Source organism: Festucalex cinctus, chromosome 4, assembly GCF_051991245.1.
Source record: "Festucalex cinctus isolate MCC-2025b chromosome 4, RoL_Fcin_1.0, whole genome shotgun sequence".
In the NCBI taxonomy this organism is placed as follows: domain Eukaryota; kingdom Metazoa; phylum Chordata; class Actinopteri; order Syngnathiformes; family Syngnathidae; genus Festucalex; species Festucalex cinctus.
Genome location: NC_135414.1, coordinates 21,974,350 through 21,994,819, shown reverse-complemented (window position 1 = coordinate 21,994,819; position 20,470 = coordinate 21,974,350). Strand labels below are relative to the sequence as shown.

The 20,470-nt window shown below is 39.7% G+C and overlaps 1 protein-coding gene across 2 annotated transcripts in view; it reads right to left on the bottom strand.

Annotated features, from left to right (window-relative positions):
- fto (FTO alpha-ketoglutarate dependent dioxygenase) overlaps window positions 1-20,470 on the bottom strand; it is a 136,246-nt gene that overhangs the window by 55,775 nt on the left and 60,001 nt on the right. The window contains exons 8-9 of one of the 2 annotated variants that reach the window (XM_077519722.1): window positions 18,024-18,148; window positions 16,331-16,659 (exon numbers count right to left, since the gene is read on the bottom strand). In XM_077519722.1, coding sequence (XP_077375848.1) covers window positions 16,656-16,659; window positions 18,024-18,148 — 129 coding nt within the window. In that variant the 3' untranslated portion in view covers window positions 16,331-16,655. Of the gene's footprint in view, window positions 1-16,330; window positions 16,660-18,023; window positions 18,149-20,470 lie in introns of those variants that run through there. The other variant, XM_077519721.1, reaches the window with a different exon arrangement.

The window sequence follows — 20,470 nt, the reverse complement described above, 5'->3', positions numbered from 1 at the left end:
GTTTAGATATTGTATTATTTTAGGACTGCTACTACCACCACCACTACTGCCACTAATAATAATAATAATAATAATAATAATTAGGGAGGCGAGTGCCGATACCGATTGTACCGGACTGATACCCTGCTTCATTGATGATTTTTATTTGTGTACCTGGCCACAAACTGAACTGGAGGCATATTATACACCAGTTTTATTTTCCTGATGAAGGCAGATTGGCGCTGTCACATGTTATAAATGAGGCAGCCATGTCTTTATTCCAAGTTTGGAGGCTCCCCCCGACCCACCACCACCCCTTAGTAATCCCTCCTGGGGTGTGTGTACTGTATGTATATGTGCTTGCGTGTTTTGGATCAGCCACCGGTTCCCAGCGGTGTATCTTTAACTGGCCCGTCCCGCCGAGCTGCCAGCCGGTTTCCCCCCAGACAGGACAACGGCCCAGCTGACACCCCCACAACACTGCCAACGCAAATCACACACTCCACGCACATGCTGCTACCCCCACCACCTTATCACAGTGTAAAAGACAATTAAAAAGAAACATCATTAATACCTAAAAGTTTTTCCTCTAGTATCTGAGTAATGTTAAAAACATGGGGTTTTGTCCTGTTGTCCAGAAAAAAAAAAATGCATTTAATGCTGTCTTACTGCACATAGCATGACAATAAAGCTATATATACTTATTGATATTTCATTTTTGGATAATTGCCTTTTCTTCTCCACATCGCCCACAAATATAAACATCAGTCTGCGATTGGCAGGCATGCTCTTAGTTAGCTAGGATAGGTTTCAGCACACAAAAATGAGGATACAAGTATAGAAAATGGTGGCAAGAAAAACAAGTAATATAATTGGAATGCAATTTGGGACTATATCCTGAAATATTGTAGTAAACAGCATTCATAGGGATGGTATTTGTGGCCTTGAGGTCATTAAACATGAACGTGACATTCATGAGAGGCTGCTACGAGTGTCGGTTTGACATTTACATAAGCAATATCTCCTTCGTATATTGTTTTGATTCATTATTATATTTTCTTTAATGACTTCCAGAGCATAAAATGTGACAAGAAAGCACTTGTGTTCCTAATTGCTGCCTCAGATGTCAGTAAACAGACTAAATAAAGGTCCCGCGCATGTTTTCCCCATGCATTGCCCGCAGCGCACATGTGCGGGCTGCCAAAGTTGTTGTGTCAAAGTTGTTGAACATTTTGTTAACAGGATGTGTGCGCTTGGCCCCCATGCTGCATGGTGATGCACTTACACACTGCATATCTCGCCGCTATCACCGGGCACTTGTGTAGCTGCTCTGCTGGGCCAGTCTAATTACAGGAGAACAGCGTGCACCAGTCTGGGCCTCCAAATGGCACCATATGTTTTCCCAGATGAAGCGCCTGAGTAAATGGCGCTCACCCATTCAGGTTGCCGCACGTCTGGGAATACCTCACTGGCATTTACGTTATATATATATATATACACAAAAATTGAAGTAAATATGTCGTCTTTGTTAAAGTCAGCCATAAGCGATTCACACCACTCACCCCTGTTCCATGACTCCTGTCCAGCTGAACCATTACCAAGATCACCAGGATAGACAACTGAAGGAGTTCATCTCAAACTGCATCCGAAAATCCAGCATTGGTGCCTTTTTACGCAAGAGTTCATATGAAAACAAATTCTAGATATTGTAATTGAGGGGAGCGGTATGTGGGGGGGGATATAGTTCCTTATTTGGTGAAATTATATTAAAAGTCTTTTTTTTTTTTATTGCATTAATCTGGTTTAGATGCAAATAAATCAATCCAGCCATCCATTTTTTTGACTGCTTATTCCTCATAAGGGCCGTGGGGGGTGCTGGAGCCCATCTCAGCGGGCTTTGGGCAATAGGCGAGGTACACCCTGATCTGGTTGCCAGCCAATCGCAGGGCAAATAAATCATGCTTGTTTAATTTTAGATCATATTTTAAATACAATAAAATGACTATTTGAAATGTTTTAAATGATTATGTAGTTTGTCATTTGTACATGCAAAGAATAGTATTTATTATACAATCAAATTATTGCATTTGTAATTTTTAAATGCAATTGTATTTTTAAGTTTGACATAAGTATAATACTTTGACATACCGCAATATTATTATTATTTTTAATTATTCAGTAGGCAAACTTGCCAAATGATTGTTACTCGAAATGTTTTTGTAATTTTGACAAAAAAACATATATTACAACCAAATAATTGTATCTTTTTGACAACATATTTGAATCCAAAACAAAATTATTGTATTTCTAGCTTTTAAATGTAAACGCATTTTGTAACTTTTACACAAAACATATCTTCAGGTGGAGTGGGTAAGGATGACTGTAAACCCAGGTGAAAATTTACTACAGCTGTAGAAGTAGCATTAGTAGCAGTAGCATACAGTAGTAGATGTTCTTACACAATATTTGAAAATAATTGTTGAAGCAAACAGCTAGACATCATTTGGCAAACTGGCATTTAATTCACGTTTTTGTATGCAAATTTATACAATTAATGTGCATTAATAGGCGAGAAATATGGTGGCCCTGAATGGTCAAAAATTGTAATTCTGGAGTTTAATCTAGGTTTAGGATCAATTTCTCAATTAAAAATTAATAGGGTGCCTAAAAATATGACCACTAAATAATTTGTTGTCATGGTCATCAATGATATCGCCCGCTACCATACAATTCTAATAGTTTGTCATCTTCCGTGAACCAGAAAGTAGCTTGCTAACTCTTGAAGATTGCCATTTATTTTTTCCACAACCTTGGTGGAGGTCTGCACTCCATTGAGTGGCATTTTAGTCATATGCGGTCATTATAGCATCACTAAAACAACACATTTAATGATACAGTACTGCAGGTCTCTTGCCGTAACATAACATAAGACTTGTTAGGTTTGAATGCACGGCACAAAAAAAGGCTGAAACTCTTTGAAGACGCGAGTGTAAGTGGCCGATGGCGGCGGATAGCTGCGGCTTAGTGGCTCCTCATTATGTGCTGTAGCAAGCTGATTAAAACCTTTTGATTTGTTCCCAGCCTGCGAGTGCAAGTGTGGGTTTCTGGAAAGAAAAAATTAAATAAAATTAAAAAAAAGACCCTGGAAGCGGTCCGCCGTGCGTTATCTCTTCTTTCAGCCTTGTCATACTAATTACAGTCTGTATTTACTTACACTCTCTTTTTGTTTTCTGCCCTTTGATAGGCATCTGCGAGCGCCGCTGCCGAGTCTGTTCTCATTAACACGTCGACAAAGTGAGATATTTCTATCTAGTGATGATGGTGATACGGGCAGGGGGGGGGGGGTAAAGAAAAAAAAAAAAAAGAGGTCATGCACAATACAAATGTTGTCTTTTTGCAGCCACAAAGAGTTGTGTTGGTATTATCAGTGACACCTCCTTAGCACTTTATGTCAGTGAGGGTTCAAATCGCTGCCAAACAACAAGGTGTCAACTTTAGCCTGAAAAAAAAAAAAAAAGACAAGTTCATAGCTATTTTATTTCTGCATGGTAAATGGCTAGTTCTTCTTTCTAGTATTTCAAGTTCTAATGGCTCTTTTTAATAAATCACCGAAACCCACCCAGCGTGTTATATCACATGAGTGTGCCGTAACAGATAATCAGGTGTGCCACGGGAGATTATCCAATTTCAAATAATTATTATTTATAATGATAGCTTTGTGTTCAACAGACGTCAAACAGAGTGCAGTGGAAATGTAAACTGTGGTGGATGAATGGAAAAGAGAATGTACTGGATGAAGAGAATGAGGACTGAGCACTGAGCCTTGAGGGACTCCGTGTGCAAGTACGTCCAGTTGGGGGTAAATTGAGACAAGATTATCATTATATTACAATATACACTTGTATTACAATTCATTTGGTGGTCCTAATGCTGCATCAGTAAATGAATGAAGAGACTGTTAACTTGGTACAGGAAATGTTAAATGTTATGTTGAGTACCATGAAGGTGGAAAAGCTCTATTCAAGCGAATGACCATTTACTTATCAAACACATTTAACACACAGGAAACACATCATATACATCTGCTTTAAACTAAAACCATTACCATACCTATAGGCGGGTAACCACTCAAACATGGCTGCCCCGTGGGAAAACAGACAAAGCTGAACGCGCCCCAGTGATTAAAACACACGGGAAAGGTCATCTGGGGTCCTCGCTCAACGATTCTGCCAAACCGCAGCACATAAATCTGACAGTGCACGCCGAGGCCTCTTGCATTCCTCACGTAACGTCACGTCACAATACCTGACAGTGTATCACATTTACCTCTCACCTGGAGAGCACACACCTTGAAGAGTGCAGCGAAGCACCCATGCACCTGGGCCTGGCCACACCTGCCGCCGAATAGCGTCGGGCCATCACATGAATCAGTCTGACTAGTTTCCACACAACTGCAGGAATGTATCACAACTTACTTAACAGTCCAGGTGCATGTGTGTGAGAAGTACACGTGTAGCCATGCACAGAATGTGCGCAGGTGGGTGTCCTCCTGGCACAAACGTGACCTTAAAGAGGAAAACCGTAGGCGTCCCACCGACCAGCTGGAGAAGTGTGACCTGAGAAGTGAGAGGACTTAAAGAGCGCCGCTTGTCCTTGTCTCACCGCGACACAATCGGGACACAAAGTTCTCCGTCACATTACTTCAAGATTCAGCTGGAGGTTATGAAGTTCAGTTTAATTACCATGTTTGAATTTACTGTGGAAATGATTAGAGATAATGCGCTCATACTTTTTTCTGTAAATTTTGGAAACATAAACCACTCACAAAAGTACACCTCTTCCATTTTTTATTTTTTTTTTTCAACACCGAAGAATGACACTTATGACTACATATGTAGATTTTAGTCCGTGGACAGCTTATATAAACTGTCAGCAAAAAATGTTTGTAACCCTGAAGTGAAAATGTCCAAATTGTGCATTGTCAATATGTTGTGTAGTTACTGATATTTAAACAATATTATGGGAAGTTACATATTATTTTGTAGTTAAAAAAAAAAAAAAAAAAGAAAAAAAAAAGAAAGTATTACCAGTATTTGTTTATAAATGTTACTAACATCACAATATTATTAATAACAAAAAATAAGTAAACTATATATTAATTACATTGTACATTATTTAAATTAGGGATATGTTTGAGCCCACTTTTTTCAGACCGATACCATACTCTTGAGCAGTCACCGATACAATATTGAGTATCAAAACCACTCAGTAATTTTAAGACATGAAATATCCCCATTTATAAAAAAATAAAAATAAAAAAAAATATTGCATTTTCCTTAAAATTACATGAAATTAAGGGCAATTTTCCATTATTCGAATATCTCATTCCTGATGGTAAAACAGCCACACCCATCGCGAGTGCTGATACCTTGAAATAAGGGTAAGCTATCGGCCTGATACCTATGCCTAGTATCGGTACTTGCCCATCCCTAATTTCATTTCATTAGTTAATGTATTTTCTAATATATTTTACATGAGTCAATTAGGGGTTTTTTGGGGTTTTTTTTTTTTTACTGTCCAGGAGAAGTCACATGTGTCTGCCTTATACTACAGTATAATGAGCCTTATAATGAGGACTGTAGTGTTCAGGTTACCAAATATGTTTGCTTGACCTAAAAAGTTCAAGAATAAATCATTTTCTAAAAGATCGAAATATGTCTGATTTGTAGTAATTACAACACAATTATTATAGTCAAGTTCTAAAAAAATTCTCATGAGATCAGTCTCTTATGTGTCTGGTACTAGTGGGAAACGATGAGATAAGATCCAGTCTGTACTTGTCATCAAGTATTATTTTTACCAGGGGATGAAACTCGTGTACAAACTTGTGCCAGGTAGATTTTGATCAATGTCAGTGCAATATACTGTATAAAAGACATTGTCTAATAGGGGCAGGGCCCAGCTGTTTACACAGTTTCCCACACACATCATGTGAATCAACCGAGCTGCCTCTGTAGCAACATCCTGCTAAAATATAAATGACCGCATTGGCCGCATTCTCGCAGGTGAATTGTGCTGCTGCTGCTGCTGCTACAATTATCTTAATGCCTGCTCTGCCAGGATGCCGGGGGTACCAAATGCTGCTGTCAACCCAGGGGTTTAATTAGTTTGGCACGTGTGCTGCTTATAATCACCTGCCATTACTGGCTCTGGCTGCATCTGCTTACACGTCTGTCAGAGGCAGGGGGTCTTTGCATGTGTCTGTAGGGAGGTGGGTGGGTATGCTGGCCATTGGTGGGTGTGTATTTTGACCAGGAAACACAAAACTAACATGGAATCTAGACAAACAAGTCTTGTAGAAATTATTTTGGGTAAGGAAATGCCATTCACAGGGCACATAGAGACAAATGACCATTCACAGTCCTTTTTCCAAGTTGTTTTTAAACTGGTTTAATAAAAAAAACACACAAAAAAACTGCCGCTTGTCATACATACATAAATGTGTAATTATGTGTAATGATGTCTGTAAAAAGTTTTATTTTCTTAATCAAAAACGTTTTAGATTTTACACAAATTTAAATGTTCACTATATATAACTTTAAGATTATATGCATTGTTTTTTTCTGTTTTTGACAAACTGGCTTGAAATGGAGACTGAGGGCTGAGCAATATGGCCTAAAATTCACATCATGGTATAAATGGCATCCCATCACAGTAACAATACTTATGATATAAACTTAAGTGTAAAATTACAATGGAAGAACACAGATTTTAAAATGTGAAAAGTGAATGTTCCTGACTTCCTATTAAAAGAGGTAGAAAGGATCAAATTTGTTGCTTCTTTTCATTCAAATTTTGCATTTTCATGTAAACATCACATATACCTTTCCTTCTACGTGATGAAATAAGTTGAACAAATATAGCCCCTTAGCAAAGCTAAATTGATTTATAAAACAAAAATAATGTTATTTTGAGATCTATCATTCTGTAGATTTCGAAACTCAGCACTCCAAGGTTCAAATTAGAGCAAACAAATGCAAATACTTATCTGATATTATTAAGCCAAGCTTCTGTGAAAAATGCACTGTACACCAAAACATTTTTTCTGTTTTTTGGTGACACAATTAGCTTCGCGATTAGCATTGCTGTTTTTTTTTTCCCCATATTCTCTTGCTCGTTGCTGAAATGCTTTGCTACTCATCGTCCACACACCATCTCTGCACAGCAAGGTCCCTGCCAAGATTTGAAGCCTGAACTCGGAAATCGGAACCAATAGAATTCCGTGCTGCTCACGTCAGCGTCATCAACATGATTTTGAAGCTTTAATTTTTACTTGTAGCTTCATTAAAACTGTAAATAAAAGTATCAGTTGACTATTTTGTCGAAGAACTTTAGAAGTAAAAACCTCAGCTCTAAAGAGGAGAATTTTTAAGTTAACGAGGCAAAAGTCACATGAGCATCGAGCTCAGTAGCGAAAAACGCTTTTCCCACAGACAAAACGGCCTCCGAGTCCCCCGGCTCCAGCACAACAATGGCTGTAACTGGCCCTATTATTCCCACAAAGTTCCCATTTAGCACCAAAGCGAGGTTTCAATATTATGCCGCCTGCAAAAACATCTGTCGGGGACTTGTGTGGCAACACTAATTACAAATATCTGCAGTAATCCGCCGCCGATAAGAGAGTCATTACTCCAGCAGACATTTATCACTGCGGGATTGATGACCCATTTCAGAGGGAGCCTTTGTACGAGGAAGTGAAATCGCTGATATCCCCTTTATCCGACATCGCCATCCATTCGTCAGGAGGCGAGCTAGTTAGAATTGTAATTAACAGCTTTGGACTTTGCCCCTAATAGAATTTTTGCAGGGACTGGCAGATTGGCATTGGGGAAGGGGACGGTGGGGGATCGGTGGGAGTTTTATTGTGTTTTTCTTTTCTTTATTCTCTCGCTAATTGCCACTCGGAATGGCTGAGGAGCTGTTGTGTCAAGAAAGTGCCACAGCACAACTCTGAGTTCAGTCTTTATTTGGATAGAAAACATATTTGGGGACTTGGATGGTTGCTCACCAGCTGTTCAGCGAGTCATAATTTTTTTTTCTCCACAAGAATAAGAGCATATGGGGCACTAGTACGCATACACACATTCTCTCTATACTGTATAAAAAATAAAAAAATAAATCATTAAAAATTATTGTATATGGATAGACAGTATGTGTTTGTACATTAGGTATTGTATAATCAAAATTTTCTTTTTGTTTTTGTTTTTACTTGTTTTATGCAATAAAAAAATTAAAGCAAAATTTTATTTTTCTTGACTTAAAATTTGACTTTCTAACAGCCTCTCGGAAACCCATTGTGTTCGTAAGTTGCGTTGACTACCTCTACACATGCATCTATTTTATGAACACGCATTTATTTTTTTTAAAGATTTTTGTTTATTTAATTCATTGAAACCCACATGACCGCTCACTGAAGTGGCAGATGATCACACTCAGTGGCCACTTAAATGTCTGGCCTCCTGCAAGCCGCATCCCATTCTCATACAGGTAATGAACACAGACAGCTTGGGGACCGCCCCCTGAGCTCATGCCTCCTCTTGCCAGGTCCAAGCCCCACCCACTCATTGCCCCCCAGCCTCAGGTCCCTGAGGTGACAGGGACGGCAGAGATGTTCCATACCCTGACAGGCGGGTCTTACCAGGCCGAATCATTGCCCACGCAGGAACGGAGCACACATTGTGAGTTTTGTTACTGTTCACACATACAGTAATTATATGGGACACGCACTCACACACATGCATACAAGCACGCGCATGCACACTCACAGTTTCCCTCTCTTTAATTATAACCTACAGCGCTGGAGCACTTCATTTCATAGGCAGCATATTGTCTCTTCAAAGCTGAAAGGCAGGTCATAAATTATCCTGAAGGTGAGGATGGAAGTTGGAGGAGATAGTTATGAAAATTTCATCTGTCTGCTGTAGCGGCCGCAGCTGCTCCTGTCACCAGCCGTGCACTGGAGAAATTACACCGGGTCAGCCTCACAGTGTGTGCGCGTGCGTGCGTGTGTGGGAGTGTGCGCCAGGTGAGGTGGCAGAAGGGAAAAGGGAGGCAATGAACATGTGGCACACATGTCTTGCAAGTGGCTATGCATTTATAAGACACACTGGACATGACTTTAGTTCATTCTAATGCAAAACAGAAAAGCTAACATTGATTCTGCGACAAATTATAAGAAAACACTGGCTATGCCTGCACAATCCAATATAGGGAGAGGGAGGGCTATCTATCCATCTTCTATACCACGTGTGAGCTGGAATGTGGGTCCAGGGTTCACCCTGAACTAAATGTTACCTTCTAAATTGCAACTACCATGGAACAAAACCAAATACAGTAGTACTACTTAGTTTCTACCCCAATCGTCAATAGCCATGTCCTGTATAGCCTGAATTGTCATTAGGATCCATGTGAGTAGACAAAATCAAAAGGGGTTATACTTCTTTGCTACAACCCTCTATAAAGTTTTCTGAAAATGCAAGCAACCCGAGTGAAGGGTCATTCGCATCTTTTCCATAGTTAGCTTTTGATTAATCACACGTTATATCTGTTCTAAATGCACATGTGTTTCACACTCTTGTTAATTAAGATAAAAGAGGACAAATGTGGTTAGCAAATACAAATGGTATTTTTCAGTTCATTGATTCAGGAACGTTAGAGTAATTAATAGTTATTTGAAGTTAATAAAAAAAAAAGATATAGATAAGATGAAGATAAAAGAAACATAAAAAAAAAGTATAAGATAAAAAAAAAAAAAGATATACTAAACAGTTAAAAGGAGTGTTGGACGTTGGTCAAGTCAAGAAATCTTCATTTATATAGCGATACAGCCTTAATGACAAGAACGGTACATTTTTCTTTTCAAATTATGAGCAATTGTATTGTATCAATTGTACTTAAACGTTTAATGCCTCTGGGCATCATATTTAATGCTTTTCAATGAAATTTAGGGTATAATTGATGGCTTTTAATCCTTTTCAACATCAGATAAAAATATTTTCTAACAGAATTTTGGTCCAAATAAAATGTGTTTGTCATTAAGTGACTCAGAAAGAAAATGCAATCTACCAAAGACGTAATGCAGGAATACGGTTTATTTGCATGGGAATACAACTTTTAGGAGTTAATAGCAAGCGACGCCGTAACAAACGCATACTGCATCTTTATGGGAGCACGCCCACCGATTACCCCAAAAGCGCTAAACGCACTCCTGACATTTGTTGTGCATTGCCTGCCACACATCCCAACCCAATGATATTCTATCAGCTCTCTGGGATGTTGGGTTTAACCACCAAGAATGTTCTTATTTTCCCGACTACCCGTAAAACAAGCATAAACCCGTTCCTTCTGCCCCACTTGTCACCGCAAACACAAAATCCTGTTTCCGTATAAAAGAAAAATATAGCTTAATGGCCGAGCGTCTGTGCAGTAAGGCTCTTTAAATATCTGCGGGACATTTAGTGGCATTTTTACTCCCACATGGCACTGCAGCTTTCCTCATGACTCAGTCAAACAGATGCAGGGAAACAAACACGAGGGTCATAATCATTCCTTCCATTGCCTTGACCACGCAACAAGTGAACACATGTACTTGGACGGTTACTAGAAAAAGTGTAATGATACGCAAAACAGCACGATTCGCTCCATACCATGGTTTCAAGGTCATGGTTCTGTTGCAGAAAGGAAACAAAACGTATTTGTTTACGGCCTAGATGTGTGGCTAGAGCATTGCACTCCCTGGAAGTTGCCTTTGTACTAAGCTAGTTTTATCAATTCATTCAGGTCCTACTGTGAGATCTTATTATGTAGCTGTATACTCTTTTTTTTTTTTTTTCCCTGTTCAACAATATTCTTGCTAAACATAGTTGATTAACCTGGGAACTTCTCTGCACCACACAGTATGCTCCTTACCGAAAAATAAGAATAAATGTAGCATTACACGCCTAACAATTTCTGACTTGTTTGTGAGTGAGTGTACAGGAACAACATCATCTGTCAAACAGTTGAAAGTGCATTCCTGAAAGACTGACACACATTTTGGTGTACTTTCCAGCCTGGAAGCGATACTAACTACTTGTTCTTCGGAAGAAGCAGCTGCACCGAGGTCAGGGTGTGTCGTGCATAGCTGAATGATTGCTAAACTGGAGGGGGCACATAAGAATCCATAATTTACAGTCAAGAGTGCCTCACAAATACAGTCCTGGTCCATGGTGGCCCTCGTGAGCAGGACCACACGGACATTTTTGAGATAAAGACAGACAAATTAGATGTCAAGAGCTTTAGGCCGACCGCCCGGCTCGTGCTAATTACAGGCTGGTCAATGATGAAAGAGACAGATGACATGTTGCCTATTTTAATTTCCCTTAACTTTACAAAAAAAAAAAAAAAAGTAAACAAGGATGATGGAAATGGCAGCACAGAAGATGGACAAAATAGGTACATGATAACTTTTCCACAGCATACAGGTATTACTTACCACAAAACGGCTCACTCAGCTGACTGTAATGAGGTGATGGATAGATGGAAAGACAGACAAGACAGACAGAATGTCGTGTACGAGTACAGCTCAATTTCATGCAGTCAGAATAGAATAACTTTTTGTCAACTACCATAGGTGTGAATGTGAGTATTAATGCTTGTCTGTTTCTATGCTTGCCCCGTGTTTGTCTAGTGACCACTCCAGGGAATAAAACACATTTATTCATCTCAGCAATTTCTTTGATATGCCACTGGGTCATAGTACTCCAGCTATCAATCTTCTGTAGTGCTTGCCCTGCTTGCGGGTGAGCTGGAGCCTATCCCGGCTCATGGAGGGAGGTAAGGGTAACAGTATTGCTTGGCAAAAAAATACATATAAAGTTATGTTCCCTCTCCATTATGTTTATGCCCTCAAAGGAGGAGTAGTTCTACTTTACTATAATTTCATCAGAGTGGTTCACCATGGTTTATACTTGCATGTTGTGAGTGGAACATTCTACTTAATAGATACTTTGCACAGTTTTCAGAGAGAACAACTTCAAGCAGGAACGGGTTTTGTTGCACTGAAAACAATGAATCATTGGTGGCTTTACAGCAAATATACTGTAGCTGTTTAATGGGAAAGACTAGCCCCATTAAATAAGGCTGTGCATCTTAATTGTGGACACGACACTGACAAGTCCTGCAAATCCCAACAGGGACAGGACATCTCCATTGTCTCACAAGTCTTTGTCCCACCCCTGTGTAGGAATTGTGGCAGCGTTTGAAAGGAACAACACAAAAGACGTGTCAGCACTCCAGGAATGAAGTGTGAGCCGATGGAGGTCTCTCTTCCCACCCTTCACCCCGTCTCTCTGGGTCTCTAAGCATCCCCTCAGGGGTGATACGACACTAGCGAGGGTCATCCCCGACTGGGCACAGCCCTAACGTCGACACTCCGGCCCCTTGATGGCCCCTGGTGACCCCTATCTTTTGATGACAGACCGGGCCTTTTATGGAGTCGCACCCTGTCCAGGTGAGGACAAGAAGGGATGACAATGGCAGGAAACATAAAGCTTGATGGAAGCTCAAGGGTCAAGCCGGACAGCTGAGTGATGAGAGCAGCTGGGAGAGATGTGGACCTTCTTTTTGCCTCCTTTGACCACATCAGCTGATGGTGCCTTGTCTTTGAGTAAAGACCTCGCTCACTGTCAGCAACTGAAATTAATAGACACCCAAACAGTACTACTACAGGGGTCTCGGTTTACCAAATTTTAAGATTACAAACAGCACACAGTCAATCGCCAGAACTGGGCTCTGACACTATCTTCGGGAAAATGGTAAAATGTATCCATACCCATTTTCTACAGCACTTGTTCCTCGTGGGTGAGCTTTGGCCAATCCCAACATCAACTTAGAGTTTTTAATTATTCTAAAGAAATATGTTTATGGCAAGTGGAAGTAAGCCTGAGAGCCCAGAGGAAACCCATACGGTTCCAACAGATATTCAGACCCAGATAATATAGAGAGCCAAACATGCTGCCCTATTTAGTAAAATGCAAACAAAATCATAAGCCTAGAAAAAAAAACTTTTGTTTGACTGCTGACATTCAACTTGTACCTTTACATACAAAGCAAGTTCTAGCCTAAAACAGTCGCCATATGCATTGGCTTGCTACAAGGTGAGATCCCATACCTATACTTCATAGTTTCGTTTTAAATGCAAATGAAACACACCAAAACTAAGTGGCAACACAAGGGGTGGCAGATGTTCAATTGTGGATACAATCTTGCAGAATTCCATTAAATGTAACTTTTGGCACATTTATCTCCACAAATGATCGACTCGGTTTAGATGAGCATTGTTTGACAAAGAAAAAAGAACAATATAACATTGATGTCTCGATTTAGAGGCGTCATTACAGAGCGTTGAGCCGAAAATGACCACTGCCACGTCTTTATTCACATATCCGGGTCCAACTGTTTCCAGCGTCAAAGGTCATCTGCTGTCTTTTCTCATAGCTGAAGGATGGGAGGACCAAGTTTGCCAAGTCAGGCGCAAACGCCACTTGGCTCATAAACACCTCCGCCTGTCACCCCTCCACACGACTCCCCCACACACTCTTTTCTCCAGCATCGAGGCGAGGTGGGTTTGCACTCTGTTAATCTTTCACTGGAGGCCTGCTCTCTTTTAAAGAGTGGCCCTCTAGAGAACAGAGGCGGGCAGTGAAATAGGGCTAGTAAAGGACGAGAGTGGATAAAAGAGCAGGAAGAAAAAGCTACAGAGAAGAGCCAGATGGGCACCTTCACAGTCCATTTATCAAACCCAATGTGGGCCCCTCCCCTCCCCTTTTCCCCACTGCTCTCATGTCCTAAACCCCCATGTAATTCTGTAATGATTTTCATTATCGTATAATGACCTTACAAAGCCTACAGCAGTTTGCATGGTCAGTACAAAACTCGCAGCTGTTCCCCTCGGTGTTTGTCCGCCCGCTGTGACAAAGCACTTTGCTTTGTTTTTTGTGGTGATGCTCGACCTCTGGGTTTTTTGGAGGGTTGGCTTGAGGTGACCTCACCATGAAGGTTCAGCCAAAACAATGAAGGCAACATCCCAGCAATTAAAGATTGTTGGACACTCACAAAACACAACATCCTCCTAAGACACAAGCAAACAAGAGTAGATTCGATTGAGCCACTCAACACAACCAGATGTTTAGCCATTTGTGTCCGGCAACAGCAAGAGCTTCAGCGAGCATCATTAGATCTGCAATATTGCAGCACTCATACATTTGTTTTCAAAAGACTTCCCTAAGACAACTTCGAGATTGCTGCAATGCTGAGCAACTACTCTCACCTCTTTTGGTTAACTATTTTGAGGCCTGTTCTGAACGGAACCTCATCTGTTAAACCACTGTGCTGCATCATTATGTCTGTTCAACCGATTTGTTGACTAATCAACAAGGTGACTTTACTATTCCCTTTTGACCTTTAGCGCTTGAAGTTGACATGTTTTTGGCATCTCGTCTTCCTATCAGTCAATTTAGAGGGCACTTGTGATTGACCCGACAATAAAGCTTCTGGAGTCACAAAATGGTCGGCCAACAAAGCGAGAAAGTCAAAAGTCAAATTCCTGATATATGACCTATCATTATCATTGAGACAATGAGTCCTTATTTATCTTTGTCTGCATAGACAGGAAGTGGAGATTTTTAGCACCTGGCATCTTGAATGCTAATTTTTCAAATGTCATTTGGATATGCCATTTCTGATCCAACTATCCTGTTCCCTGAAGATTATGTCTTGCTCTACAATCATGTGCAATATATTCACCTGTTCTGCTATTTCTAGTCACAAATAACACACATCTATTATAATACATCTATTTCCAGTGAGCTCAATGGGGGCATTTACAGAAGCAGGACACGGAGGGTAGCATCCATCACGGAACTAACCGTGCACTTTGGGTAAAACCCAATTAACAGAGAACACTCATAGGTTTACTTAAAAAATGGCGTTGGTTGGCTTGCAGCGAATGAATGGACTGAGTTACTAGAGTGGGTCTGACAACAACTGATAAAGCCTGCATTGATATTCTAAATAAAAAATAAAAATAAAAAATAAAAAAGAAAAGAAAAAATCTCAATACATTTAACATACAAATTCACATAATAATATAATTATTGTTGATTGGTGTGTAGCACACCAAGACCTTCGAATGGTCCACTGTGCTTTAAAAAAAAAAAAAAAAAAAAAAAAATAATTAAGCCTACAAAGGCAGCGATCAGGCCCACATTTATTTTAGTGCACAGAGTGCAAGCTTTAACCGCTGTTTAAGAAACAAAAGTCAGCGAGAAACACAATCAATCAGTGCTGGTTGTTTTTGTTTATCTGCCCCAAGCTACAGTCATCAATCACGCCTTTTTTTTTTTTTTTTTTTTTTTTTTAAACAAACAAAAATCAGCATTTTCTGCTGAATGGAAGCCGTGGACAGAACCAAAGCTTTTACAGTCATAAAAGCCTACTTGTTGCAATGCATAGGAACTTCATTAGAAACTTTACTACAAATATATTAATCAGAATCAACAACAATAATCATCATCATAATCATCATCATCAAGAGAATCCATAAATGTCATGTGTGCTGTCCATGTTTTTGATTTTATGTAAACAGATGTCAACAAAACAAAACAAAAATAGCATTTTAAGCTTACATTTCATCAACCTGGTAATCTCGAATCTGTACCAGTACGTCTCACTTAACATTGCACCCAGCCATGTGTTTAGTTTTGTGTAAATGCTATCTGTTGACAGCCACTTGAAAGTATGACCTCTGGCTTTTTGGCAAGTGGCGGTGGTGTGGGGGTGTGGGGGGCATTCAACGCGTGTAAAAGAGGAGAGGCGATATCGGGAGCAGCTGGAGTTCAAACACATTGTGTGGGGGGCGCTTGGCCTCCTTGAAAACTAATCTAATCACTCTTTCACTGCGGATAGAGTAAACGTATGTCTGCCCCCGCTGACAAGGATGGAGCATTTCCTGTCCGGGGCGGTGATGATATTGCATGTCATGATGGGAACTGGAAATAGCAAAACTGCAATATAATGCTAGTAAAGTACATTTTTTGCTAGCTGTGATGTTCCCCAACATTAAGAAAATGCAGTATGTCAATGTAGCTCGGAAGACCTCAGGTGAGCACGCGTTTACATCTGTAGGTTTAGCCTTTTAATAATTCAACATCAGCTAGTAAGACCCAGGTGGGATACTTCTTGTGTCTCAGCAGATCCTTCTCATATCATGGTTTTCAATGAGATACAGTTTTATGTTGTATGGTTGTTGTAAATATGGATACAAATAAAAAATATAGATGAAGTACATACTAATAATTAGAATTTCTCCGGTGCAGGACAAAAAGGGTAATTCTATTCGATTCTCGTCTACATTTAAAAGTTGGTGAGCTTCATGGTTAGTGGCAGGGGAAACAGGGCTGATGTTTCAGCTGATGGGTGAGGGGTTGGATCAGCGGATGGTGTTAGGATGGCTTCTAGCTTTCAGCACTCGCGTCTTGGAATGTGCCATCAGGGCCGTGGGCGTCGACGTGGCGAAGCAAGGTGTGTGGAAACAGCTTGTTTACAAGGCTCATCTGGACTGGGGCAACTTGTTCGGGTCAACTGGGGGTGACACGTTCAAAACAGACGGCAATCGTGGGAAGACTAGGGTGTTGTGTGTCACTATTCAGAAGCTAGGATATTTTTTAAAATCTCTTTGGGCTCTGGATTGTGTCTATCTGAGGTGTGTTTGGTATGCGAGTGTATGTGTTTGACACAGAGGTCAAGTCTGACCGAGACAATAAGCAGGAAAATCAAATGTGAACGTCGTTAGTTTATACAAGACTCGGAGTGATGAGAAGCAACAGCTAAAAAAACAATCAGTGCATGTGTGTTTTCCGTGAGTGTGGCCATTCTTTATCTGAACCAATGACCAGTGTGGTCCTCTCTGCACTCTTATCTAGAGGGGAGGAAGTGAATGGACTTATCCAGGACACACGTGTCGCTGTGTGAGCTGTGATAGGTGCCAGAACCATGGAGCACAAATAAAACATCAAACATGTTGCTGCTACGATCATCATGTATGTATTACAGCAAGGGAGTATATGGTAAAGATTAGGGGTGTGAATTGCCTAGTACCTGACGATTCGATTCGTATCACGATTCACAGGTCACGATTCGATTCGATACCGATTAATCCCGATACGAATTTATAAGTCGATTGTTGCGATTTTTTTTCATTCAAATTTAGAAAATACTAATCAGTAAGCTTGTAGAGTGTAAGATTTATATGAAAATGTATTATTTATTTATCTGAAATTTCAGTCTTATAGAGGTTGTAATCTGTTTCATGTTTGAACAGCATTAAAATAAAATATTAAGGCTTAATGTTCCGTTCATATAACATTCTTCAATGCTCAAGGTGTGAATCCTAACCCGAAGTCAGACGTTTTGTTGAATATTTTTCCATTAAAAATGGAAGTTTAAAAATCGATTCACACACACACACACACACACACACACAAAAAAAAAAGGCAATGATGATAAGACGTTCGGTAAGACATTCGGTAAGACTACCGAATGAACAATTCTGAGCTCTTACAAAAAATAAAAATAAAAAAAATAAATAAATAAAAAAATGGATTTTTTTTTTATTGAATCGATTTGAGAATCGCGCGATGTAGTATCGCGATACATCGCCGAATCGATTTTTTTTTTTAACACCCCTAGTAAAGATTTTGGCTTCATGGATTAAGAAAAAAATCCAAGTTAAATTCTTCAACACAGAAAATAAAGTTTGGATAGCGTTATAGAGCAATCTGTCAGCAGAGATGCTGAAAACGGTCAACATGATGCGGGTCAAATGCGAAGGTGAAATTTTGAGTATGAATATGTACGTGACAAATAAGGATGATTCTTTACTCCTCCCCCCCACCCCCAAGACTGTAACTGTGTTGTATTCATTGTCCATATGCCGTGTGTGTTACCTGTCTCTCCATGTCTGCCTCTGCTGGTGTCTGTCTATCAATGCAGACAGGAGCGTCTCTGCCATGTCTCTCCTGCTCTCGCCAACTTGTCCCTCCTCCTCCACTTTAGCCAAGAACAGCATAGTCTAAAAGGCAAAAAACACAAATTGCAGACCCTTGAACATTTATTGAGAATTCATGCATAATTAAAAAATAAAAAATAAAAAATAAAATCAAGAAATACAAGATTGTTTTGAAATGTAAATTTTTTGGGGGAGAATTTGATTTGAGTATGTTATTCACATATTTTGGGATTTTTCCAAATATCCGGATAATCACATAATGAAATAAAATAAAACAAAAATAAAACACAATTAAAAATTAAGGACACCCAATAAAAACAAATACTTCAATGAAAAAAAAAAAAAAAAAACTCAAATGAAATAGGTAATACAGCAATAGTTTGACACTGGAATAGAACATAAAATCATGTGTATAATACATCACCCTTATAGAAGCTCTATACTTGTGTATAATGTGGTCCCCTGATTTTCTGGCAACCTTTATTACACTGGCCAACTTTTGTTGGCCTCACCACATTGGCTGCACGTTCCGTCATGGATAGCATGAATCGTATTTATGGTATTTTACGGTCTAACTTCTATTTCTACTATTTACTGTGAAAACAAATGGTAAATCAGAAGTCAAATAGTGTTTTTGATTTGTGATTCCACTGTACATGAAATTAAATTGGAATGTTTTTAAGTAGTTCCAGCTATCCATAACGTGTGGCCCAAGTGAGTACTGTGACACCCGCAGGATGGCGTCACACAGTAAGTCTGGCATTTCAGTCAGTTTCACATCAGAGGACGGGCAAATTACATCCAATATTAAAGCGTGAGTCAATTAATCACGGCCTTGCACAGCACAGTGTAATGTACGAGTATCCCCCTGTTGAACATGAATTACAGGCTGGCTTAAAAGTGTGACGTGGCACATCAGCGCTAATCGGAGGCATCCTGGCAAACCTTCGCCTGCAAAAGTCCTCCGCCGCTTTTAAGCCGGTTGAGAGGGAGTCAAATGAAAAAGGATCTAGCAGTCCAAATTAAATGCGGCGCTGTCAGCCACAGTCAAATCCTCTCTTCCACCCACCCCTCCTTCTTCACTTCTTCTTCTATCCTTCACAGACTCTTCTGGCTCTTTGAATATCCTTAGAAACGTCGGGGGCCTTCTTGGAGCCGCCTGTGAAAGTGATGGATCTGTAACTCTGACTGACTGTGACGCCTTGTTAAGAGCACTCTCTTCCCGTCATATCTTCCAGTCAAGTGCATTCATTTCTTCCCATTAACAGTCACCCGTCTCGCGAGTCTTCTTAGCTATCTTTAAGAAGAAAAAAAAACCACCCACAATGCAAGGGGGGGGGGACACTATTTCTTCTGCTTTACCTTTTTTTTTGGTGACAATCTACCTGTCTGTCTTAATTCCCACTGAAGAAAGGCTTGATTGTCTTTGTGTGTATTTCCAAAGAAGAGCGGTGTGATTCGCAGCCAACGTAATGCGCTTACATCTTTTCCCAGACAGGTGTCAAAAAAAAAAAAAAAAAAAAAAAAAAAAAAAGTGTCTCCTTGAGTGATTACATTTGACTTAGAGGAGACACCAAATATTAGAGTGACCGGATGAAAACATTGCTGGTGACTCTCTGCCTATGGAGACTGTAACTTTGGATCAAAACACATCCTCCAGGCATGAGTGACAGGTTAGGAAAGTCATTGCTAGTGGGGCCCTGCAGCACATAATCATAGTGGATTTAAAGACAAGCAAAGTCAAAAAAAATTCTTTACAAAAATATGTTCTACGCAGCCCCACTAGTCTAAACATGGTACTCGGATTAATATTGCGTTTGTGGAATATGAATTAAGCAGCAAAATCCAACCGTTTTTATCCATCTTAGGGGGCAGCCATTTTGCCACTTGCTGTCAACTGAAAATGACATCCCAGTAACTAAGGGCTGAGCTGAGGTCGTTACCAGAGCCCATTATTAATCAGAATGCAGTGTTTAGACTGGTGGGGCGCATAGAACATACTGTAAGTATTCATTTTTTACTTGACCTTTACTTTAAAATGTAATGTCATAAAGAGAAAAAATTTTATAAACTTAATGAAACTAATTAAAATGAATTACAGTTGCTAAAGCTCTTTCTTTCTATTAAAAAGCGTACTTGTAAGTCAAAAATCACACTCTTAATTCCTAATTTGACATAATTTTGTAGGAGGAAATTTTCCAAAATTGTTGAGAATTTTTTCCCAGGTATTCCTCTAAATATTTACAGAAACCTTTTTTGTATCCCAAAAAAATTCTGCCCAATAAAATTCTACCAGTGGAGGGGATGATGAGAACTTCTCAACTTGTCAAAATATCCAATATTTGTTTAAATGTTCGGAGGAATTGTCAAAACAAAAGAGAATTT